The sequence below is a fragment of the Lathyrus oleraceus genome, chromosome 6 (assembly GCF_024323335.1).
Source record: "Lathyrus oleraceus cultivar Zhongwan6 chromosome 6, CAAS_Psat_ZW6_1.0, whole genome shotgun sequence".
In the NCBI taxonomy this organism is placed as follows: Eukaryota; Viridiplantae; Streptophyta; class Magnoliopsida; order Fabales; family Fabaceae; genus Lathyrus; species Lathyrus oleraceus.
Window position 1 is genome coordinate 288,237,201 of NC_066584.1, and position 25,792 is coordinate 288,262,992.

Below are 25,792 nucleotides of genomic sequence, written 5' to 3' on the forward strand. Positions count from 1 at the left end.
ACTGAGAAGTCATCCATGAAGACTTCCATATGCTTTTCGAGCATGTCCGCAAAAATGGACATCATACATCGTTGAAAGGTGGCCGGGGCATTACACAACCTGAATGGCATTCTTCGGTAAGCAAAAACGCCATACGGGCATGTGAATGTCGTCTTCTCTTGGTCTTATGGTGCTACAACAATCCGATTATACCCGGAGTATCCATCTAGAAAACAGTAGTAGTCATGCCCGACCAACCTCTTCAACGTCTGGTCAATAAATGGCAAATGGAAATGGTCCTTCCTCATTGTCGTGTTCAATCTTCTGTAATCAATGCAAACGCGCCACCCAGTTATTTTTCATGTGGGAATTAACTCATTTTTTTCATTCCTTATCACGGTGGTTCCCCCTTTTTTTGGGACAACATGCACCGGACTCACCCACGGACTATCAGAAATGGGATATATAAGACCTGTATCCAACAACTTAACCACCTCTCTCCGAACCACTTCCTTCATTGTCGGGTTGAGTCTCCTCTACGGTTGGACTACTGGCTTATGGTCGTCTTCCATTAAAATTTTATGCATGCAAACAGTAGGGCTAATACCCTTAAAATCCTCAATTTCCATCCAATAGCATTATTGTACTTTTTCAAGACTTGGATGAGCTTTTCTTCTTGGATGTCCTGAAGGCTTGAGTTTATGATAGCAGGACATTTTCCTTCAGGTTCGAGAAAGACATATTTGAGGTTGTCATGAAGTTGTTTCAACTTTGTTTCCTTCTTAAGTTCTTCATTCTCCTCACTAGATGGAGGTAGGCGTAAATCTTCCCACTGACGTGGTCTAGATCCTTTCCACGGGGTTTGTGCGTCCAACAAGGCAAGCACATAAGATTCCCTGTTGTCCACCTCTTTATCCGACTCAAAAATGGACAAACTCAACACTCTCTCCAAAGGTGACTGGGGTGTAGGCAAAAGGTTATTAAATGTCGTCACTTGATCCAAAACCTCTATAGTGTGACTTGTACAAATATCATCCTTGTACCTCATGGTGTTTCGAACATCGATTTTTAATTCTTTATCATAAACTTTCAGTGTTATTGTTCCTTCTTCTATGTTTATCAAGCACCACCCCGTCTCCAGAAAGGGTCTCCCCAGAATGAGAGGGATCTCTTCATCTTCCGGCATTTCAAGAATTACAAAATCCACCAGAAAAACAAACTTATCAATTTTTACCATAACGTCTTCAACAATGCCATACGGTTTCTTGACCGAATGATCGGAAAATTGGAGTGTCATTATGGTATCTTGCACAACCCCTATACCAAGCTTCTTGTAGATAGATAACGTCATGAGACTCACACTAGCCCCTAGATCAATCAAAACTTTGTTGAACAACCTATCTCCAATAGTACATGGGATAGTGACAACTCCGCGATCCTTCTTCTTTATGAGAATCTTCATACCCTGCAAAATATCACTACAAGTTGCAGTGAGAATAATTGGGTTAGTGTCGGTGATACGCCTCTTAGAAATGATATCCTTCATGAACTTTGCATATGTAGGCATTTGTTCAAATGCCTCCAACAACAGAATGTTAATTTCCAGCTTCTTGAACAACTCTAAGAATTTTTCAAAATTTTTCTCATGTTGCCCTTTTTTCTTCTTCCTAGTGGGGAATGGGAGCTTAACAACCGGCTTGGGCTCAATGCCTGTTTCTTTCACCACTAGTTTCGGTGCTACTACTTCTTCTCTAACAACTTCATTTTCTTTGATCTCAAGGTCCACTTTGATCAATTGGTTTTCCTCTTCATCTACTTCCTTAACAACTTCCTCAGATTTACCCCTTCGGGTTGTCACCGCACTCACATTATTATGCTCTCTAGGATTTGTCACGGTTGCACTAGCTATAGCACCTTGTGCTTGAGAACTCGAAGCTAGTTGCTGAGCGATTTGCCCCATTTGGACTTCAAGATTATTTATAGATGCTGTGGTATTTTTCTGATTGTTCCGGGTTTCTTCTTGAAATTGAACATTGTGGGCAACCATTCTCTCAATAGCAATTTCCCAATCAGCTTTATAAGGGGCCTATTGTTGTTGTTGTTGACATTGAGTTTGGTACTGACCATGTTGATGAGCGGTTCCTTTTTTATCTTTCCATGAGATGTTGGGATGATTTTTCCATCCCGGGTTACACGTGTTGGAATAAGGATTATTTTGCTTCAAAAATTTGATTTCCTCCACCTGTTGAGGAGTTTCAAAACAATAACACGTTTGGTGAGGACCACTGCAAATTTCACAGCATACAGTAGGGACCGGTTGGATCTGTGCCACCGGTTGGGTGCCTATATTCATTGCCTTCAGCTTCTTGTCAACTTCAACAGCTATAGTGTCTTCAATACGGATTTTATTAGTTTCCAGCTTTAAATCTATCACCCCTTCTGGTTTGCTTTGACACCTATCATACAACTCCATGTGCTCATTAGCAGTAATAACTTCAATGATCTTTTTGATACCGGTGGCTGTTGAAAAATTTATGGAACCACCGACCACGGTATCAATCAATTGTTTGGTCTTTATTTTAAGACCGTTCACAAACATCTGCATTTGTTTAGTTGCATCCATATTATGGGTTGGGCAGGCTACCAGGACTCTCTTGAATCTCTTATAGGCGTCTCCCAAAGTTTCCCCGTCCTTCTGCTTAAAATTCAGGATTTCATACCTCTTCTGCAGAAATACCGATGTTGGAAAGTACTCATTCAGGAATGCTTTTTCCATTTCTTCCCAGGTTGTGATACTACCCGCGGGTAAAGAATAAAACCATTCTTCAGCTTCTTCCACTAAGGTAAACGGGAACATTCTCAATTTCTTAACTTCCTCGGTGTGACCATCAATTTTCAGAGTGTTACTCATGATCAGAAACCTCTACAAATGCTTGTTTGCATCTTCATTCACTTTTCCAGTAAAATGCTTCCTTTCAAGTTGATTAATGGTACTCGGGTGCAGCTGGAAATTAGCCACATTCACTAGTTGGTTGACAATAGTTAATCTGCTGATTTGTGCATTGGCCCCTCCGTAGTCTCCCAACAGTCTTTCGGATGGCGGTGGAACATTAGCCATAGTTTCGATCTCTCTATCGAAACTTGAATCTGAGCTTGAATGGATGGGAAGTTGTTCTTCGTCTGATTCCAAACTGGCTAATCGAGCTTGTCTTAGTCTTGCCCTCAAGGTTCTCTCGATTTCTGCGTCAAAAGAAAAATCAGCTGAGGCCTTACCTCGCATGCAAATATCAGACACAGATTAGTTGATATAATCGAAATAAAATATTCAAAATACGGTAAATAAATTTTAGTTGCAGGGTAACAAAATTTTAATTGAGATGATTTTAAATTTATATTTGGCAATCCCCGGAAACGGCGCCAAAAACTTGATCGGAAAAATAGAAAGTGTACTATTTTCGCCGATGTAGTAATAAGAGGGAGGTTTCCCAAAGATCGATCTCGAGGATTGGGCAGCAATATAAAGGTAAACAATCACTCAATTGAACAAAAGTTATAGTTATGGTTTTGAAGAATTCACTGTAAGGAAAAATATAACAAATAAATATTTTCACAAGTTAATATGATATGCCAAGGAAGGTGTGTAAACATCTCCTGTAATGACCCCTTGAGTGTATATCTCCTTAATACTGAATATTGTTTCAATTATCGGATCTTAAGATTATTTCCCCATAAGATCTCAGAGGGAAACCTTTGATATTCAATCTAATCACTAAGTCCTTAGGTGATTATGACGAAACCAAGCATTTTAAATTAACAAGAATAATCCGGTAACCATAGGGTATCCCTAGTCCTAGGTGATTTCTACTATGGTTTTACTGTATGAGAACCTTAACCATTGCAGTCCTGCTAATCGTTAACCATACATCAATCTTAATTTTTGCCAAAAAGAAAGGATTACGCCAATCATACAGTGAAATTGAAATCAAATAACATATAGTAAGGGAAATCAAACATCAGAGTTATTACATGATCAATTCAGGGACACCCCCATGGCATTGAGGGGGTTTAGCATATCATATTATTCAAATCAGATACAAAATAAAATTGAGACATTACAAAAAGGTCAGAATTCTGTTGATCTTCAATCACGTCCGCTCTTGAAGGATCCCCGTTCTTCGCTTCTTGTCACTTCTTCAATCTTGGTCGTTTCCAATTCTCTATCGTGTAAAAAGTCCCTCTCTCCATATTCAAATCCACTGTAAATAGTTACTGATGACACTTTTCTTTGTGTAAAAGTCCAAAATGCCCTCCGGGATAAGTCGTGCCAAAAACAGCAAAAAATTGAAAATTCAAGTGCCCAAGCCAACACTGGCCGTGTCAGGCAACAACCTGTCCGTGTTGGCTTCTAGGCAAACTTCAGCATTGACACGCCCTTCAGGGAGGTTGACACGGGCTGTGTCACCTGACATGGGCACCCATGTCAGCTCCCTATTTTCCATTCCTCAACCTCTTCTCCTGACACGGCTCGTGTTGGCCAATACGGGTGGTCGTGTCAGGGCTACTGTAAGTCCATTTTTCTTCATATGTCGGGCCTGTAACGCCTATTTTGCTTGTCTCTCCCTCTGGTGCACTTGTTTATGCCTGAAACCAAAAGAACTACCACAAAAGGACATAAAATGGGATATGATAATGCATATAGCATGTACTCATCAAATAGAGACAACAATACTACACATATAAATAACTAAACAAAACAAAACATAAGTGAACTAATGTGTTACCGATTTCTTACAAATGTGCCGAATGAGTGTCAGAAAACAAGGAAAATTGGCGACTTTTCAATAACCCCAGATCCTGACCCTTGTAATGGGGAGGTTATGTTAACCACTAGTTCTGAGAATGTCGAAGCAACGTTATGTAAGCTTGCCATTACTGAAGCTGGCATTCCATAAGGCTGTTCTCGACCACCAAAATGCATAAAGAAACCGGGGGGAGGGGGGGTACTAAAGGCCTGTTTGGAACATTCCCAATTGGTGGAGGAGTGTTATGAGGTCCCCTTAGTCCAATGTAAGTCAAAATGGGTTCAGTGTGGGCAATCGAATACGCAGGCATTGAAGTTTCCATAGATGGTACAAGTTCAGACACGAGCATTGTGGCCGTGTTTGCCCCTGTCGAATAAGAAGGGGGTGGTACATTATTGTTTGGATTTTGAGGATTTTGGTTATTTGGCGAATTTGAATTCTCCATTCTCCTTGTGGATCTTCTCCTTGGTCTATCTTCGTTGGTTGTGGCTACTTTACCACTTCTTAATAACATACAATGAATTTTCAAAAGGGAAAAAATGATTAAACGACCAGAATTAGAATAAATGAAGAAAAGTTCACTTTTTCAAATGTTAGCACTGTCCCATTAGGCGTGCCAATTTGTTTACCGTGAAAATTGATAAACAACCATTGATCTTCCAAATTACTATATTTGGTTACTTACAAGATCGATCAGATTGATCCTAAGACATGTGCTAACTGTTTTTGAAGGTGAATTCTAATGAACATAAACACTTCGACGGTGTTCATACCAGCAATATTTTGTTAAATGATTTAATGAAAATATAAAATAAAAGAGGGCAAACAGAATGTTGTAAATCGAAAGTAAATGGTAGTAAAGATAAACTTTTGGATAAAAGTACAATTATGGAAATAAAGAATTGATTAAATTACTTCAAGTAAAAACAATGGTGTAACATCAAACATACATTTCTCAATTTATCCTTTCTCTACACACGAATACTTTGGTAAAAATGACAAATTTTATACACACTTGAACACACACATGATGCTAACCCTAATACCTTTTATTTATACTAATCGAAGTATCCACTTCTAACGACCTTTCCACCAAATTGAGACAAGTGGCGTTTTGCATGCATGTAACTATCCACTATGCTCCACGTGTATTTTCAACAATTTAGATAAGAACAAAAGTTCCCTCCTTTATTTGAATTTGAATCCCACGTCGAACCACAACTGGTGACGTCTCTGTCGAAAAACACCAAAACTACTAAAAATATTTCAAAGTCCACGCAACATATTTGAAGGAGAATTGCCATCCAAGGTGCAGCAGAATTTAAAAATTTCTCCATTTAGTGATCCTTACGAATGGGCATGATCAGTGATAGAATCGTTACCTCTTGTGGCGATTCAAACCTTTGATGCGGATCTCTTGTAACGACCAAAACCTTGGATACAAATCCACGGAGCGATCACGAACGTTGAACGATGACAACGTCTCTACTCAGTCCACATGAACGGGTTCCTTCAATCTCAGTGCTAGCTGGTACGAATGAAGGCTTTGAGTGTGAGAGAGAGAGGGAAACGAAATTCCAAGTTTTCACTTGAGTTCACTTGAGTGACAATGCTTCTACCCAAGGGTTCTATTTATAGGACCACATGTGTGAGCTTCAAGCTAAAAAGCCCACTTAAGTGTATTTTGGCCTATATCTCATAATATGCCAAAATCACTTAAGTATTTGGTACCTTACCATATTTCGTATTCTACTTAAGTACACCGTACCTTACGATGTTCCTTAGTTACTCTATCTCTCATCAATCCGTCCTTTGTGTGTGACCCTGTAGGTTTTCGCGACGTTGGCAATTATGTTAAATCACGCATTTAACATAATAAACAGTGAGCGGTATCTAGCAACACATCACTGCTACCCAAGTCACGAAAATGTCATGTGATCTGACAAATCCTTCTGTGATAATAATTATGTGTATAATTACCCCTTTGTCCTTATGTCTATATTGAACACAAGGTATAGACCGTGTCATCCTTGTCCAGTTCAATATTAGACCCATAGACATTTATCCTGTTACGCAGGATGGGAAAATTCCATCTAGGTCACTCATGTCCCTCTGCATGCTTCGTGGAGTACCCATCAACTGTCTTTATGGTTATCCAGTTACGGACAATGTTGGATCAGCAATAAAGCACTCGACTCTACATCTAGGGTCCATAGTGGTTTCAGGTCGAAGAATGGTATACACCATTATCACCATGAGAATAACTTATGACACTTTGCATAACTTTCTATATAGTATTCTCATAGCGGGTCAATCCAGTATAAATATTACTCTTAATATTCATACCTATGTTTAAGACTTGATAACTCTTTATCCATGATCCATGAGATGTGATCATCAGTCTACAAACATAATAGTCTTAATGCTTTAATGTTATCCCACTTCATAATAAAGCTCGACTACGGATACTTTAAGAATAGTGTCCTTATGTTTAATGTGATCTCATGATTAAGTCATACTTGATACATTAAACGGACTAGCTATTCTAGGGACTTTATTAAACAACCATAATAAAGAAAAAACCTTAAATAATTCGATACAAGTACCAAAAGTATTGGCCTATAGGGCTTACACCAACAATATTTACACTTGTACCAAGGCATCTTCGACTAGAACTTCAAACGCATAGTTTTGTCGAAACATCTTCACAGTAAACTTTATTCTCTTAATTTATATGGGCGTCGAAATTGGGAGCTAACAGATACATGGAGAAACCCCAAGAAATTAGTACCTGTGAGAAGGTTGAAGGCTTTGCAGGGGTGACAAGAGAAGATGGATAGAGTAAAACTGTAAAAAATAAAGCAAAATGTGAGGAGAAAAGCCCTTCTTATATGACAACTCTCTGAGTCCCCTCATTCTTTTGTGATGCTCTGCACACTACCTGCACATGTCGTTAACGTTTGCAATTTTGAAGAGAAAGCCATCATTGATGACATTAAATGAAGAAAAATGCGTTAGTAGCATGATGGATTGATGTCTTTGGTAACATGCCTTAGTTAAACAGAGACACATGTACGCTGACTCATCGGGAGTTATAACCAAAGATCCCACCTTCTATCTCACACACCTTTTGATAAAGGACTCACTTTTGAGTGGGAGCGCCGCCATCCAACGAGATTGTTCTCAAGCGAGGGAATCGTCAGTAAGGTGAATGGTGTATTCCAAATAGGGGACAATGGTTTTAAAAACTTCGCCCTTTAAAGAAAAGTCCACGTGCTTAAGGGATTGTGTACTGTTATATTTGATAAATCTTAAACTAGGGCACCCTCGCTAACAATTGTGTCGCCCAAATGGAATCTAAGGGATTCTCCCAAAGGATCCTAGAACGTGAGAGTCAAGTAAGAGAAAGTCTTCGCTGACTCTGAGAAGATAGGAAGTCAATAACCTCCCATAGAAAGAGGGGAGCAATTAAGACCACGTCCAAGAGGTAATAAAAACCTAAGCAATGAGAACCCATATAAATATCACACCCCTCAAGGGATAAATGAGATTCTCAAGCCATATACATTCTCCATTACTCAAAGAGCATTACACTTCCACTAGTCGTAACACTCCATCAACGTAACCACCCATTTGCAACTCAGCAGCGCTGACCACCAACATGACCTCCCACCTCACGCAAGTTGGTCCCTTAAACAACTTCAAACACCACCGCATAAGGCTTTTTACAACTGCGAGCAAGTCCTCACCATCCAAATTGTAATGCACCTACTAAGGTCTCTGAGTCTCCATACCCTTGTAGAGGGAGCAAAGACACAATGTACTTTTTGAAAAGTACAAGATGCAACCTAAGAGAGAGGGGGTGGATTAAATTTGCTCGTTTTTATTATTTTTGCGATATGATCTTAATTTTCTTTGGATATGAAAATGATATGTTCTCAGCAATATTAAGTGCGGAAAATTAAAATGCACAAAATTAAAGAATACAAGGAATTATACTAGTACCCCTTATCACTCAAGGGTATATTTAGACCCTTCACACCTTTGAGGATTTTTACTATGTTAAATATTTGTACAAGTATCATACTAAGACCTCTCTTATAATCTTCTAACATAAACACCAAATACTATGGTGGACTTTGAATCAATTCAATTCAAATGACCTTTTCACAAATACCAACACTATGGTGGAGTTTGAACCCCCCTGAATCAAAGAACCTTTTTACAGCAAACAACTTATTGCCACAAACTTGGTGACTAAGTTATAACACACTTTTTGAATAATCTTAAGTATTTGAATCTTGAATGAATTCCAAGATAATGTTTGATCTTCCCTTTCAATGTGACAATTCAATAATACATAAACCTTAAATGCTCAGAATTTGTTTATGAAACTTTTGTATGATTTTGAAAGTTATGCACAAAGTTTAAACATTTTGAAAATGAATGAACACTTGGTGATTTGTTTGAATTGATATGAAGATTAGTTTTTGAAAATAGGTGAATCTGAAAATTTGAAGAGTACATCTTATATACTTCATGAAACATTGTCATGAAGAGATGCATATTATGTGAGAAAAAGTTCATGAAGCATTGCAATGCTTTTTGAAACTTGAAACTATGATGCAATACAACCATTCCGATTTATGAAGCCATCAAACAAAGCAATGACCGTAAAAAATTTTGAATTTGAAAAAAATGCGTAACTTCATGTTGGTATTCAGATACCATATGGTAGTATTCAAATACCACATCAGAGAAATGTTAAAATTTCAAAATTTGAAAAGTGGTATTCGAATACCACTACTTTAAGAGTGGAAATCTGCATCTTTTTAATTGGTATCCAGATATCAAATATTGGTAGGCTTGTTCATGATATGATTTTATGAGAAAATTGAACTGAACCGAACCAAACCATAGTTAAAGTTTACTCGAACCGAACCGAACCATTTTAGTTTACTCAGAACTAAACTGAACCAAAACTATTGGTTAGGTATACCATTTAGAAGTTCCGAACCGTACCGAACCGTTAGAAGACGATTTTTCCAAACCGAACCATTTGTTAAAGAACCGAACCGTTAATTTTTTTTGAATATCTTTTTTTTTAAATTTAAAACTATTTTTCATTTTCAATTTCAATTTGGTTCAGTTCGGTTCGATTCTAAAACCGTTAGTACAATATGTTTTGGTATTCAAGTACCATTTTCATATTTGCTTAAAAAGTGTTTTAAAATGCATTATTTCAAAATTGATAATGTATGGAGATGAAGTAATGATTTAAATGGATTGATCACGAGATTTCCGAGCATTTAAAGTATTATATCATTAATTATAATGAACCTTAATGATAATCCATTTACTTGATTCTTCTCTTGGTTATATCCATCATTGATAGACATTTTGACATCCCATTTTTATTCTTTATCTTCTTTGATGATTGTTGTTGCCATCAAAACTACTTTAGATAGAGGATGAGTATCTTCTTTACACACGTCACTGAGAGAAAACCTTGTTCCATCGTATGGTCATTCATGATTTCACCTTAGTTGGTGCAAATAAATTAATAATCATTTCACTCATAGATTACTTAGCCCTAAGACTAAGATCCACATGTTTGATACAAAAGTATAAAAGTTAGTTCGAACTAGAGAAATGTCACACTCTACTGATGAGAGACAATAACATGAATTACAGTGAAGTCAGACATGATATTAAGACTCCAAATATTCTTAGGGCCAATGAAGAACACACGATATTCATAGCACATGTCTCAAAGCGAGACAAAAGAACTCCAAATCAAGTCAACTACTTATCATTAACAAACCACCACATGCTATGTCGTTTTCTTTGAGAACATATCGTTACGTCATTGATGTCCTTAACAATATATGGTATAAAAAAACATTTATCACACTCATCGACATACATGTTCTTCGAAAAATAAGATCACTACAAAACCGAAGACAAACTAGTTCATGACTCATCCAAACAGGGATAAGTGACAATTATTTCAGATTGAACTATTATCTAATTTTAAATCCTATATTTCAACAATTATTTGATTATCAAAGTATTGTCAACACACCTTCAAAAATTACATAGGAGCGTTTCTCATGAATCATATCACCTCATGTTCCCTTAATATAGAAGGTTTAAAAAAATGAAAATGAAAAACAAGAGTAAATACTATGCAGGACTAATATCAAATTGATTGACTTTGAATACATTAAGTAACACGATGTCACCGTCCATTGACAGAAACTCGAGCGTGTTCCAGAACCAACCACCATTTCCCAAACTCACTAAACCTCTATTCTACGCCCTCTCTCTCACACACTAGCCGTACACGAAAAACCTACTATCTATTCTCATAACAACTCACCCCTTCTTTTCCTCCAAATTACACATATTGCCACCACCTTTCTTCTTCTCTCATCACCCCTTCTTTCTACTTCTACTTTCCAATTTCCACCACCATCAATCCCACACGTGTGAAACATGAACTCTCTTCAATTCCGTTACGCTCTCTCTCCTCACTCAACAACCCCCCGATTTTCTCGCACTTTCCCGCCTCATTTTCATTTTCCAAGAAATTCGCGGTTTCTCTCTTTCACAGGACTCAATGGAAGTAGAAGAATAAGCAGAAGAAAGCAAGGTTTCTCAATTTGCTGTTCCTCCAAAATCGATTCTCAGATTGGTACGATTCCTATTGAGAAAAACGATGAACGGCCTCCGTTTGATATCAACCTTGCTGTGATTCTTGCTGGTTTCGCCTTTGAAGCATACACAACTCCTCCTGTACGTTTTTCTCTTCTCGTGCTTTCTGTTTGCGGATTTTTTTCATGATTATAGATTACCGATTGAGTTTATTATTCTTAATTTTGCTTAGGTTGATTTGAAAATTTGTAGTTTGTTAGTTCAATTAAAAGAATTTCATTATTCTTATTTTTCGCATTAATCAATAATCACTCACGCTCAAACTAAAAGAAGTTGTAGTTAAAATGCTAAAGTAATTATTTTAATTTTTTTTGGTTTTCTATTTTTGGAGGGAAAAAAAATAAGATGACCTGAAATTACTTGTTAAGTAAGAAAGTTATTGTTTAATTTCGGCTCCATTCCGCTCGCTTCCACTCGATTTCATTAGGTTCCGTTCCGCTCCGTTCTAGTCCATCAATCCAATATGATTTAATTTGAGTGATTGAATAGAAAGAAAGGAAATGATCATAATGTGACATTGGACCTAATATTATTTTTTCTTTGTGATGTCTTTGTTTTCTTTTTAATCCTTTATTTTTCTTTTCCATTATAACATGTTTCAGGAAAACTTGGGTAGGCGTGAAGTTGATGCAGGTGGTAGCAAGACAATCTATCTTTCTGAGTAAGTAACAATTGCCTTTCATAGTTGCCCTTAGAGCTATTCTCTTTTTCATTCTATTTAAATTATTCAAATGCATTTCTGGAAGAACCCAACGATGTCATTTGATCAGTGTAGCCGACTTGAATATTGTTGTTATATCTAGTTTATGTTTGGATGAGCGGCGAGTTTGGCAAAATAATGGTGACATCATGATTTTGTTGAATCTCCAAAGTGCAACTTCTACCTGCCAAATTGCAGTAGCTCAATGATTCTGCCATTTTCACTGCAAATCAAGACACACACTTAATCTCATATGCATTTCCTTATTAAAATATTGGGCGTGCTTGACAAGATCTTTTTGAAAATATGCAGGGAATTTTTTCGTGAACTTTATGACGGACAACTCTTCATAAAGTTGAAAAAAGGATCCAGTTTCCCTGCCATGGATCCATGGGTTGGTTCTCTTATATAGATTTATTTACTGTACTGGATAGTTCTGTGTAATGTAATGAGATGAATTGCACTTCTTGTTATTTCCCCCCATCCATTATAAGCTAATTTACACAACTACTTGGCTTTCCTTTTATTTATGTTGTTTCTTTACATTTATTCTAGGGAACAAGTGATCCATATATGGTCATACAGATGGATTCTCAGTCTGCTAAAAGCAATATCAAATGGGGGTGAGCTTTTGTAATATTTTTGTTTCTCATTTCACTTCTCCACAAGCTACAATCTAATGATTAAAATGAATTTTAATAGCTCTAAATAGTTTACAATCAATGTGATTGCAAAGTTTGTACAGTTTTACTGTTTTGGTTTTATTTAGAAAACTTTTCAGATTATTCTTGCATTTGCAAACACTTTCTAGCTTGACGTACTATGAATTTTCGTTTTATTTCAAAATTGTGTATTAGCTAAGCTGAAATAAGGATGATTTTGGTGGGACTATTGTTTTTTATTTTGTAAAATCCAGCAAAACAAATCTCTTCAGTTTCTGCACTAAATTAATTGCAGTAGGTGTTTAAAATTACCAATTTACCATCATAGCTGCTAAGTACATTTGGTTCAATTATGTAAAATTAATTGATGACAGGACAAAAGAGCCAACGTGGAATGAGGAGTTTACTTTTAATTTCAAGCGATCTTCAAATAAAGCTCTACAGGTTAAGAAGCATAGTTTCTCTCCGTCTCTCTCATCTGTGCACCCATACAGATACACATTTACATTGGCATGTCCGCACTTATGACAACTGCATATTAAAAAATGATATATGAAAATCTTTTTAAATAAGTGTGGAAGTGATATTGGAACTTTGATGATATTTAGTGGCATGTTGTGATACATGGAAAATATAGCAAGTAGTAACTAATCATTGCCTTGTACTTATACTAAATAGATATACATAACCCCTTTTTCCACTCTCATCTATTTCTTGTACTCTTCTTTAGAAGTTAGAATCTGATACAATTGAGCTTAATGTGCTTGAGCGAATGTTTGTTAAGATATGTATAGATTTAAATTATATTTTGTTCAGAAAATCTCTCGATAAGATTAGATTTATTAGTTTATTCATCCCTATAGTCGAGGGATTTGATTAGTGATTTGAATGTATTCTCTTAGTCATAAATAACAAAGGCTGAAAATATTTCTCTCAAGCAATTCAAACCAGGCTCTAATGCCAAGCTGAGGTTAATGTGCTTGAGGGACTGTTTATAGTTGAGATGAAGTTCTGCTGTCGTCTTATCATACTCGAGATATTTGTCAAGAAAATTTTATTAATGGATGGTACTTCCATATTCCTTAGGGATGAAGTAGATTATACAAGAACATTCAAGGCAAAGTTTAAATCGCGAGTCTAAGAAATGTTATGATAATGGTCATGTAAGAGTAAGATTGTGATTTGTGGTTGACATAAGAAACTTTCCCGAACAACTCTCTAGGACACTCTGTGTCTTCTTCTTTCTTAAATATTGAATGTAGGCTAAATTGCTCCCACAGTCCATTAAATCTCTTTATTCTACTAGTTTAGTCTTTCATGTTATTTTTTTTTCAGACAGGTTCCATTACAAAAAAGCCTGTGACCGATATGGGTTTAATATTTCTTTTTCTGCTCTAGTGGCTAGTGAGCTCCTTTAGACTTGTTGTTATAGTAATTGGGATGCAGCTATTTGTATTTAGGGGCATGTCAATGGATTATTGTAGGAAAATTGTGGTCATTGCCATGTGATTGGTTACCCTGATGTTGATTGGACTGATATTTTCTCTAATAGGTGTTCTACCTCAATATGTGTTTGTGTAGGGGGTAATCTTATCCCCTGAAAAATTAAGCAGCAAGATATTGCAGATAGAATTAGTATTGTAGCAGAGTATTGTGCTAATGGCACTAGTCACGTGTGAGGTTATTCTAGATCAAGCAACTAATTCATGAGTGGATATTTACTGAGGCATCTCAAATGTTGTTGTTTCACAATAATTAGGATGCTCTTCATATTGCTTTGAACCTGGTTTTTAATGAGAGAACCAAACATATTGAAGTAGATTGTCACTTCATTAGAGAAAAATTTCTATCTAGTTGTATCGTGACTAGTTCTAGTGATCATCTATCAGATATTCTCACTACATATCTCAGGGCCCTCAGATATTCTCCACCTTGAGGGGGATAGTTAGAGTTCTAGGTGTTGGGCCCATAAGCACTTTTTTGTATATGATGTATAGCTTAGTATGCATAACCTTGCAATCATTCATTTAGTATAAAAAATATTTAGTATCACCTGCACTGGCATTTCATAATCTGAAGATATTAGATGAAGAATATGAATGGTTTCACAAGCAATAATTTAAGTGTGTTTTTCCTTATGGAGCACCTGCACTGAGGTATATCATCTGGGTTCAAAAAATAAAAGTTCCAAAAATATGTGCAAAAAATGAAATCAAAAGTTTGATGGTAAAATTAGAAGAAAATAGTTAATGTTAAATTTCTTACAGTTGACAGTATATCTTAGGTTGCAGCTTGGGATGCAAACCTTGTAACCCCTCACAAACGCATGGGGAATGCAGTTGTTGATTTGGAATGGCTTTGTGACGGTGAGGACCTGAAAATCTTGCAAGATATTGAATGAATCTTCTGTTGTTTAAAATTTCATTTAGTTGAACCATGATACATTTTTCTTGCAGACATGTTTGAATGTCACGATTCATTGAAATGATAACTTCTGAAAGAAGTGTTATTGAATCTATTTATGATTTTATTGAGAGAACATAAAGTTAAGATGTTATATTAGACTTCTGAATACATATTGTTTTTTTACCAAATAACGTTTTTTTCCGTTCTTGTAGGAGATACACATGAAATACTGGTGGAGTTGGAAGGAATGGGTGGTGGTGGAGAGGTTTGGCTGGAGGTATGTTTTTTCAATGGAAATGAATAAAAACAAACCAACCGTACAAGTTCTTAATATGGGAAAAAAATACTGGTATATGTATTTTGGTGAACGTCATGATGTCTATGCCATTTGTTCTTCGCGTACATTTTTGTGGACAAAATCATGTATCTCTATTTACGTAGTTAGAACTTCACATGCTTATCCCTTGCATTAGACTGTTTTCTCTGAGAAGGTCTTAAATTGTTCTTTACTTAATTAATAAATTCTCTAGGGCTAATGTAATATGACATGCGGTTGTTATTCTGTTGACTTGAGATATGCTATTTATTTTATCATTGAATTGGCGATTAGGTATGCTTAATTTGGTGTCAATTTGCGTATGTGAATGATATGAGGTTGCCTGCCTTTTGATGAGTCATAAGTAGTAACTTCTTAATAAATTATGGGTTTTAGGTTAAGTACAAGACCTTTGAAGAAATTGACGATGAGAAAAAGTGGTGGAAGATACCTTTTGTTTCAGACTTTTTAAAGAAGAATGGTTTTGATTCTGCACTCAGAAAGGTTACTGGTTCTGATACAGTACAAGTCAGCCAATTTGTGGAGTATGCATTTGGGCAGATAAAGTCATTTAACAATGAGAAGGGTCGGATGTCTGATAATGATAAATATGATATTGGAAGTTCTGAGCAATCAAATGAATCTGCTATTATGTTGAAGACGCCTTCTCGTGAGGCTGGTAGTTCAGAATTCTCTAGTGAACAAAGAAACATGGAAGAGTTTCTCTCACGTGACAGTGAAACTGGAAATGAATATGCTTTAGAACCATCACCACAAGCTAGTGAGGAAGAACTGTCAAATCAACGTTTTTGGATGAATTTTTCTAATGTTATCAATGCCAACATTGTTCAAAAGCTGGGTCTCTCTGTTCCGGAGAAATTAAAGTGGGACGGACTGGAGTTTCTAAACAAAATTGGCTCGCAATCCCAAGATATTGCAGATGATGTTTATATTCAATCCGGTCTTGCGATGCCTGGAGGCACAGAGGAATCAGACAACAAAACAAGTGGTCAGCCTGCCATTGCTGCAATCCAGTCTTCACTTCCAGAGGTCAAAAAGGTTAGTGAGAAATTGATGAAGCAAACTGAATCAATTTTAGGAGGTTTAATGCTTTTGACGGCAACAGTTTCCAAAATGAAAGATGAAGGACGTTCTTCTGAAGAGAGGAAAACCAAAGACGACTCTTCCAAAGGAGTAGGCAGTGATGTTCAATATTCAACTAGTGAGAAGTCTCCTAGCCCAGAAAACAGATCATTGTTGAATGATAAACAAACTGAAGAAATGAGAGCACTTTTTTCAACTGCTGAAAGTGCCATGGAGGCTTGGACAATGCTGGCGACTTCACTAGGTCATCCTAGTTTCATTAAGTCCGAGTTCGAAAAGATATGTTTCTTAGATAATGCATCAACCGACACACAGGTGTTTTGTTACCTCCTCATCAACGAGTTCACTTATCTTTTATGAATGACAATTGGCACTTCATACCAAATTCCGAGTTTTACGGCCAAAGTATTTTTCCAGGCACTGCTTTCTATTTTCTTAATCATTAGAACTTTCAGGTTGCAGTTTGGCGTGATTCTGTGCGAAGAAGGTTAGTGATTGCATTTAGGGGAACGGAACAGGTAGTTTATATTCTTCTTGTTCTCTTAGGCATAGTACAACTGGCCATCTGGTTTGCCTTAAAGATGCTTATACTTTCTCATGTTTCAGACAGCATGGAAGGACTTAGTAACAGATCTAATGCTTGTTCCAGCCGGGTAACATTTACTTTCAACCTTATTGTGACTTATTTAGCTGTTTTTTTTATGTTATTCTAGAATCTTTCCACTTTGATATATTTTTAGTTGCAAGAGATATCGGGTCTGTGAGATATTTGATTAGTGTATTCAAATTATACTGCTTGATTTTTTATGACATACTCCTCAACAGAATAGTATCGATTTAGTGTGATTGCTAACTCAAATCCCATTTGCAACTAATTACACAAAGCATATTTTACATGTGATCAATTACACATGCTTTACAACTTGAAAATAATATAACCCGTCAGAAAATTAGAAGGGAGTTATTTAAAAAAGGAATAGGAAAAAACAAAATGCTTATCTACATTGTGAATAAGATGTGTATACAAGACATTTTACGTTGTTCATCTATTGAAAAAGCTTATCTACATTGTGAATAAGAGCAGTAATGATAAATGTTACTCCATCGGTCCCTTATTATACACTTAACAAAATTTAGTGATATTAGGTATAGTTGTAACAATAAGTATGTGAAAAATGTGTTACTTTTTCATAATATCCATACAGTTAATGATATCATAAAAGAGAAAAAGCAATTTTAGATTTTTCAATTGTAAAATAAATAGGAGTATTTTTGTAAAGAAATTATTAATGCATATGAAAGTTTGTAAAGAATCTTATGTTATGGGACAAAGAAATATCAAAAGATAGTTTAATGATTAGAGAGTGAAGAATCTTATTTCACAATTTATCTAATGAAGGATATGAGATAATAGGCTAGACATTGTAGAAGAGGATCAAAGCTATAACTACTATCGTTGGATTAAAAAACACAAAGTAAAAGAAGCGTTGAAAAGAACGAGTAATAGCATGGTGGTTGAGCCAGACAACAACCTATTGAAGTGGGGAAAAGTCTTAGATATAGAGGTATTGAGTGATTCCCAAACATTTTAATGAAATTATGAGGTCAAAGTCAATGCCAAACGAATGAGAAGAAACACTTTAATTCCGGTCTATACGAAGAAGAGAAATATACAAAATTGTGCAAATTATAAGAATTAAATTTGAGTCAACATGAAATGATGGAAAAGAGTAATTGAACATGTGCTAAGAAAAGAGACTCAAGTTATGATAACCAATTTGATTTTATGTCAGGATGATTGACCACATATGCGATCTATTTAGTACGAAGTGTGATGAAGCGGTATCAGATGGATTAACAAGACTTGCATTTAGTTTTCATTGATTTAGAAAAAGCGTATGATAGTGTCTAGAGAGTTTTTGTGGAAAGTCCTAGAGAAGAAAAAGGTTAGGATTATCTGTATTCGAGCTATATTTAATATGTGTATGGGGGTTTCGACTAGTCTGAGGACACAGGGTGAGAGACAATTTTTTTTTTCAATAACAATAGAATTGCACCAAGGTTCAATCCTAGATCCTTATCTTTTTACTTTAATTTTGGATGCTCTTACGGAACACATCAAAGAACTAGCATTGAGAGCTTTTTGGAGATGATATAGTTCTACTTGGAGAGTCGATGGAGGAATTAAATGAGAGATTAGAGATGAGTCTTTGTAGCGTATGGCTTCCGCCTGAGCAGAAGTAAGACACTATATGGAATGTAGAGAGAAGACCTATGGATTTTGTAGTAAGCAGAGTAGATCCGATAGAAGGTAGTCAAACCGCTAGAGATAGAGGAAAATCTAAAAAACTATAAGAGAAACTATTAAGAAAGATCTTGAGATTACTGAGTTGGATACAAACATAATTTTAATAGAAGATTATGATGTAGTTTCATCCATGTAGTCGACTCCACTTAATGGGATACATAAAGCTTGATTGTTGTTGTTATATTATTTTTATTTCATAACTAACTTTGCTATGACTTCCGCAGGCTAAATCCTGAAAGGATTGGTGGAGACTTCAAGCAAGAGATTCAAGTATGTTAATTACGGAGAGGTTTTTTGTTTATAGTACATCTCTAAAAAGCAACAAGAACCAAAATTTCTTTCGTTATTGACAGTGCTGAGATCTTGCAGGTTCACAGTGGCTTTCTAAGTGCATATGATTCAGTAAGGACCAGGATTATTTCTCTGATTCGACTTGCAATTGGTTATGTGTAAGTTGTACTTCGGAAGAAGTTTTATCGACCAAACACTGCCTCAAAAACATGTATATCATATAATTTCTTGTTTTAGTAAAAGAAAATACCCCTTTCTTGCCAAATATAAGCTTTTAACTTGAATTATTGGTTTTCTTTGTGTGAATCAATTGACCAAACACTGCCTCAAAAACATGTATCTCATAGAATTTCTTGTTTTAGTAAAATAAAATACCTTTTTCTTGCCAAATTTAAGCTTTTAAATTGAATTATTGGTTTTCTTTGTGTGAATCAATAAAATATTTTCCTTGAATCAAAGAATAATTGGAAGAAAAATAAGAAAACTATTATACATATAATAAAGGAAGGTCTGAATAGAATAAAATTAAGTAAAATCCAAGAGTTCACAACATCCCTTGATTCTACAACAGCCACAAACCAACTAACTTAAGTTTGAGTTTTGGGTTATGGCATATATATGGTTTATCACTTCTGTAGAAAAATCCTTGCTCACAAAAGCCCATTGGGCTTGAAAGGTGGTATGCAGATAATACACCAGCCCATTTACATCATTTTTCTCATGGGTGTTGACCACCGACCACATATTCCCTATTGGATATAACTACCAAATTTCTTCTCTCGTACTCCAAATTGTCACTGACTATTGACCATATTAATGTCTCTTCACCCCACTTCAATAATTTTGCTCAACATTTGATTTCCTATTGACATACTGAAGAGGTATTGTTTTTGTGCCAGGGATGATCATTCTGAGTTCACCCACAAATGGCATATTTATATAACCGGTCATAGTTTGGGTGGTGCATTGGCTACCTTGCTTGCCCTTGAACTTTCATCAAATCAATTAGTTAAGTAAGTTAATTACTCTTACCTAGTTGCATTTCTTCTGCTTATAATTTTTAAGGTCTCTTCTGATAGAATTTCAATAATTAGCATGTTTAGACATATAGTTTACATTTACAAGGAAATTAATGATAATGCTACTACTTAAGTACATGGATGATATTACTTCGGTACATGACTAATTATGTACAAGAATGTATTTTCTACAACTCCCAATACTAACATTAATTCCAACAATATCATGCAAGATCCTATATAGGATAATGCTGTCATAAATTCAGTAATGCTCGTACAATATAACAGTTTTTACCTAGGTTGTCAATAAAGACTCTGTTGCGTGCATGCACAGACTCGGACAAAAAACACATGACACTTATGTGCTTTGAGGTTTACAGAAATACTTATTATTTAAAGTATACTATATTTGTTTGCACAAATTACTTATGTTTAACAACAGAAACTCATGACTATTATGCACTTTGAGTTTTACAGAAATACTATATTTAAATTATATTATGTTTTACTTGTTTTTAGAGAAATAGAAGTCCTTAAACCCTGGAAAAAAAGGCATGCCAACTTTGTACTTTGAGTTTGAAAGAAGCAGGTCTACACAATTCAACAAAACTCAGTAGAACTTTAATTTCAATACCTAGTGACAAACTCAAAGGGAGTTTTGTATATTTTTATGATGATTTAAACTTCTACATTTATACACTAGTATGTGTGAAATGATTATTTTAACTAGTCATATAATTATTTTATATTATATATGCATTTGAAATTAGGGTAAGCCTTGCTTCCTCCCTGTGGGAGACTTCGTTGATAGGATCCAAAATGAAAAGGCAGAGGCCAGTAGTGACTAAGTTTACTAGTGACGTGTTTCAATAATAAGTAGGGTGTCTAAGTAATAGGATGTTTTTGTATAGATGCATTCTCTTAATACTATCTTCTTAATAAAGATATTATTCAATAATATTTACTTAGTAATACAATAATTTACTAATAATATATAATAGGGATATTCTCTTAATAATATCTTTTTAATAAAGATATTATGCAGAGAATATCTCTATTATATATTATTAGTAAACAAATCTACTAGGCGGTCCTTTGTTTATTATCTTCTTGCTTAAAGTGTACTTTTTGCAGCAGCTGAATGTAACTGGAAGAGTTAAAATAATGAGTTAATTGATCAATTAAGTGATATGTATTTGCCTTCCCTGTTTTGTCTAAACTAAACAATTTTAATCTTCGACAAATTTTCCTGTTGACATGCACTTTTTTTCTTTTTCATGTTTTAACTATTTTCCCGACAATTTAACCTATTATTTATATTCATTGTTATAACACATTATATATCAATGATAATGACTGTATACATTATTAACTCATTAATTGATTTTGTCTATCAGGCGAGGAGCGATTTCTATCACTATGTATAATTTTGGTTCTCCCAGGGTTGGTAACAAAATTTTTGCAGAGGTTTACAATGAGGTCAGAAAAAGGTTACACAATTAGTTTGTTGACGCCGTTCTTGTCGCCTTGTTACCGGCTATATTAAATTAAGTATCCATGAAACTAAGCTACATGTTAAACTCCTAATTATCAACAGCAAATTTATAGCCCCTGAGTAGGAGATACTAACACTAAATGTCAGACACTTTCCAACAGCTGACAGGAAGAATACTAGGATCTATATTTAAATTTAGCATCTAAAGTCAAGAAAGAACATATAGCTCAATTTATATCTCCCTTTTCTCCATAATATAAAGTACACTCAAGCTATGCTGTTGTCCTTTTAGGAGTGTCAATTTTATATTTGTTGCCACATGCTGAAAGTTCTTAATAATGCCCACGGTTTGTTATTGGGCACGTCGTCTACCTTTGTTGTAGCAGTACATCATCTTAAGTTTATTGAGTTTAAGGGGTGGGTTTATTCCCACATTGCCTAGAAATCTAACCTTTGTAGTGCATATAAGGTTTAGATAGTCCTCACCTTACTATACTAAGACCAAACTCTAAAGACAATTGCTGTCTTCTTAGTATGGCTCACAACAGACAATTCGGAAAATGGTGTTCAACAAGTCCCAAAAAACAGATAATGAATGGTGCATATGGTGAAAAGTCACAGCAAACTCTGGAATATTTTATTTAGAGCTATTTTGCCTTCCAAACTGTCATGTGTTGGGTAAAAAGTAGAGTTGCTTGTTTCTCTGTTTATGTTTGTAAAACAATTAACAGTTTTGCTCTTATATTTGCAGAAAGTTAAAGATAGCTGGCGAGTTGTGAATCATAGAGATATCATTCCTACAATACCCCGGTTAATGGGATATTGTCACGTCAACCAACCTTTATTTCTTGCTGCGGGAGTTCCAACAAATTCCCTAGTGAGCTTTAATCTAATGCTTCAAACACAACTTGATTTTGAGCAAATGATTCAAACTTAAATATAAATATACTTTGCACTTTGTCATATGCTTTTGCCAGGAGTTTTTTTATCAATTTTGATGAGACTAATTAATTTGAAAACTTGCAGTAGATGTAGGCAAAACGATTGAAAAGGGTTTTCCCGGTTCTGTGCAAAATAACTTTTATAGAAACAATTAGCCATTTAAGAGGTTAATTTTTGATCTGCAGTTAAATGCTCTACAACCGATGGACTTCTTACCCTATAGGTCTTCTTTTGACAATTGTAATGACACTAATTAATTTGACAAATTGCAGTAATATGCTGACAAAATGATTGACAAGGGTTTCCCAATTATGTGCAAAAATAACTTCTTTAGAAATGATTGGATATTTGAGTGCTTACTGTTTTAAAATAAAAATTATTTATTTCAAAAAAAGGGCCCAACCGGGTTCGAACCGGTGACCTCTTGATCTGCAGTCAAATGCTCTACCACTGAGCTATGGACCCAATGGTGTTATTCTTACCCAACCAAGCTAGTCTAAACGTTTTTGCCAAAATGTCTTTCATTGATATTGCCCTATTTATTTACTATGTAATCTATTTTTGTAAAATAATTTGAATGTTTTTCATGATTACTTTCTTGTTGTCTACGACTAAATTCTGTCTTCTTTTCATAATAGTACTATTTTAGGTGCTATTGTGAATAAAAAGTTGTATAATTAATTCACACTATGTGAAAGTTGTGTTTGTGACACATGAGAGTAATTTCATCAGTTAATTAGTCTGAACAGTTTCTAGTTATTCATTCTTACTGATATATCAAATGCATGTTATCTAGGAGAATAAAGATATTTTAGGAGATGGTTACGAAGGCGATGTTCTTGGGGAATCCACACCAGATGTTATAGTCAACGAATTTGTATGTTTCTTCTCTATTTTTCTTAAATTTTTCTGCTCATATATACATACCGGCTCGTGCATACATACACAAAAATCTATATGTATGAATGCATTTTCATTTCATAAGCATATGACATGTTATATCAGTATATTATAAATGGATATTGGTGAAAAAAATTGCAAAAAAATATGTTTTAATTATACAGGTTTAAACATTTTGTTATAACTTATAACTAAATCAGTGTTTTGAAAGCAGAGGAAAATCCTAGAAAAAGCAATTTTAATGATTTGGCATGAGATAGTATTAGTGCAGCACTTGGCATCCGCACTGCGGAACTATAACTCGTGATTCTTCCTCTATTACAGACTATAGTCACTTTTGGGTTTAACATGATTGACATTCGTTATATATTCTTGAATTATAATTTTACTACTCACAGTTGAGAAATTCTGCCTTTTAAGTTTTTTTGACTTATCTTTCTTTAATGTTCACCATTATCAACTTTGATCCATCCAGATAAAGGGCGAAATGGAACTTATTGAGAAGTTGTTACAAACTGAAATTAATATATTCCGCTCAATCAGAGATGGAAGTGCTTACATGCAGCATATGGAGGATTTCTATTACATCACATTACTAGAGGTATGATGCACTCACTTTAAAAATCTCCAAGGAAATTTCTATGTTTTGTTATCATCATTCTTATCGGTGTTTACGGGTAGCATAGTTTACTTCGGTTCAGAAAAAAATTTGTCTCTAGGGAAGAGAGACATAACGAACCAAAGTAGTTTAGATGGATTTTTTCATAGAGGAGTTAGAAATCTTTTTAGAAAAATGAAATATAAGTTTTTCATAGGGGTAGATTTTGAAAAGAAAAAAAGAAGTAATGTCTAGTGAACTAGCAAATGTTATTCGAGAGACAATGTCAGCTTTTCATGCTCCAGTGGCGCACATTAAAATATGCACATTAAGCCACTTTCTATGATTTAAGACCAAATTAATGTCACTTGTATTTGAAAGGGACTTCGACAAGCATTTACTCTATTTTTGTGATGTGATTACATAATTACCATTTCTTATAATTACGCCAGTTGAGACAAATAGTATTTACTTCAGTTTTTTTTATTAATTTATGGCACTGCTTAATTAAATTATTTCAGAATGTAAGATCAAATTATCAAGTTGCCTCAAGGTCACAAGATGTAAACACGAGCTTATCCTGAGCCAACAAGGGTTCATGGTTGTGAGGCCGGACAGCTGAGATCCATATAAAAATCTTCATACAAACTGGAAGAAGCTATGGAAAAAAGCACATATATGTCATTATCATATCACCTTCAGCCAAATCTTTAGTGGTATGGTATGATCTACTCTCTGTGTAAGTGTTGGGAAAAATATTTGTTATCATTTTTTAGGATCAAATTGGGGTTAGATATAGTAGAAGGGGTTAATTCCCACATTGTGACAAAACAAGGTTGGATCTCTGCCAATTGAAGAGAGTAAAGGTTGAAGTTTATTATTTTCCTCATAACATAAAAGAAAAAACTAGAATGTGGCTACTTGTTGCAGGGTTTAATATATACATTAGTCTTTTGAAACAATTCTGTATCATTAATGAAATTTACATGTATTGGCAGTGAGGAAAAGGAAGCGTTGTGCTAGTACTTTCAGATACATAACAACATTTGCAAATGGAAAGATGGGCACAGCTCGAGTGGACATAATTTCAGGAACTTAACATTACAATAATTTTTGCACAGTTAATGTTTATATGCAATGTTGTCATATATGAACTTATTGTCAGGAAAATAGGTTTTATATCTCTCTCATTATTATTTCTGGTATATATAGAGATTACAGGGTTATACAAATAATTACACTAATTAATTACATTTAATGAGAACAAATCAATTTCTGATTTGTTTCCCTTATTCTAGGAACAAACTCTATTAATTCCTATTCACACTGATTTGTTTCCCTTATTCTAGGAACAAACCCTTAATGTATGAATAAACTAATTCCTATTCACACCCCCCTCAAATTGATGCTGTTGGTCAATGAGCATCAATTTGCTAACAAGAAACTGATGATGTGGAAGCGGAACGGCCTTGGTAAGAATATCTGCAACCGAGTATTGACATAAGGAAGTGATATTAGTTTGTCATCATATGCGTCACGGATCGAATGATAAT

At 35.1% G+C, this 25,792-nt stretch overlaps 3 protein-coding genes and 1 non-coding gene across 12 annotated transcripts; 1 reads left to right on the forward strand and 3 right to left on the reverse strand.

Moving 5' to 3' along the window:
* Positions 1-550: 550 nt before the first annotated feature.
* On the reverse strand, positions 551-1,939 carry LOC127095236 (uncharacterized). Its single transcript, XM_051033951.1, has one exon. It carries the CDS (start codon positions 1,937-1,939, stop codon positions 551-553), a length of 1,389 nt encoding a protein of 462 aa, XP_050889908.1.
* Positions 1,940-2,065: 126 nt separating this feature from the next.
* On the reverse strand, positions 2,066-2,890 carry LOC127095237 (uncharacterized). Its single transcript, XM_051033953.1, has one exon. The coding sequence runs from the start codon at positions 2,888-2,890 to the stop codon at positions 2,066-2,068; it is 825 nt and encodes a 274-aa protein (XP_050889910.1).
* Positions 2,891-10,992: 8,102 nt separating this feature from the next.
* Positions 10,993-25,518, forward strand: LOC127098353 (uncharacterized). Of its 9 annotated transcripts, none has more exons than XM_051036926.1 (19): positions 10,997-11,579; positions 12,101-12,159; positions 12,511-12,592; positions 12,754-12,821; positions 13,235-13,304; positions 15,145-15,226; positions 15,479-15,543; positions 15,979-17,001; positions 17,142-17,204; positions 17,293-17,339; positions 19,219-19,264; positions 19,364-19,443; positions 20,185-20,298; positions 21,702-21,783; positions 22,551-22,676; positions 23,538-23,618; positions 24,117-24,242; positions 24,761-24,978; positions 25,238-25,518. In XM_051036926.1, exons 1-18 carry the CDS (start codon positions 11,280-11,282, stop codon positions 24,821-24,823), a joined length of 2,577 nt encoding a protein of 858 aa, XP_050892883.1. In that variant the 5' UTR covers positions 10,997-11,279; the 3' UTR covers positions 24,824-24,978; positions 25,238-25,518. The 9 variants fall into 9 exon arrangements, with proteins under 9 accessions (XP_050892888.1, XP_050892890.1, XP_050892886.1 ...); XM_051036927.1 differs by having other exon boundaries at positions 24,761-24,960; XM_051036925.1 differs by having other exon boundaries at positions 24,761-24,955.
* Positions 23,135-23,206, reverse strand: TRNAC-GCA (transfer RNA cysteine (anticodon GCA)). The gene has a single exon. It is a non-coding gene; the product is annotated as a tRNA-Cys (tRNA).
* Positions 25,519-25,792: the final 274 nt, after the last annotated feature.

Coding starts and splice junctions, on each gene's coding strand:
- LOC127095236 (XM_051033951.1), bottom strand. CDS start 1,939: ATGGGGCAAATCGCTCAGCAACTAGCTTCGAGTTCTCAAGCACAAGGT.
- LOC127095237 (XM_051033953.1), bottom strand. CDS start 2,890: ATGAGTAACACTCTGAAAATTGATGGTCACACCGAGGAAGTTAAGAAA.
- LOC127098353 (XM_051036926.1), top strand. CDS start 11,280: ATGAACTCTCTTCAATTCCGTTACGCTCTCTCTCCTCACTCAACAACC. Junction 12,822..13,234: donor AAAAGCAATATCAAATGGGG/GTGAGCTTTTGT, acceptor AATTGATGACAG/GACAAAAGAGCCAACGTGGA. Junction 17,002..17,141: donor ATGCATCAACCGACACACAG/GTGTTTTGTTAC, acceptor TAGAACTTTCAG/GTTGCAGTTTGGCGTGATTC.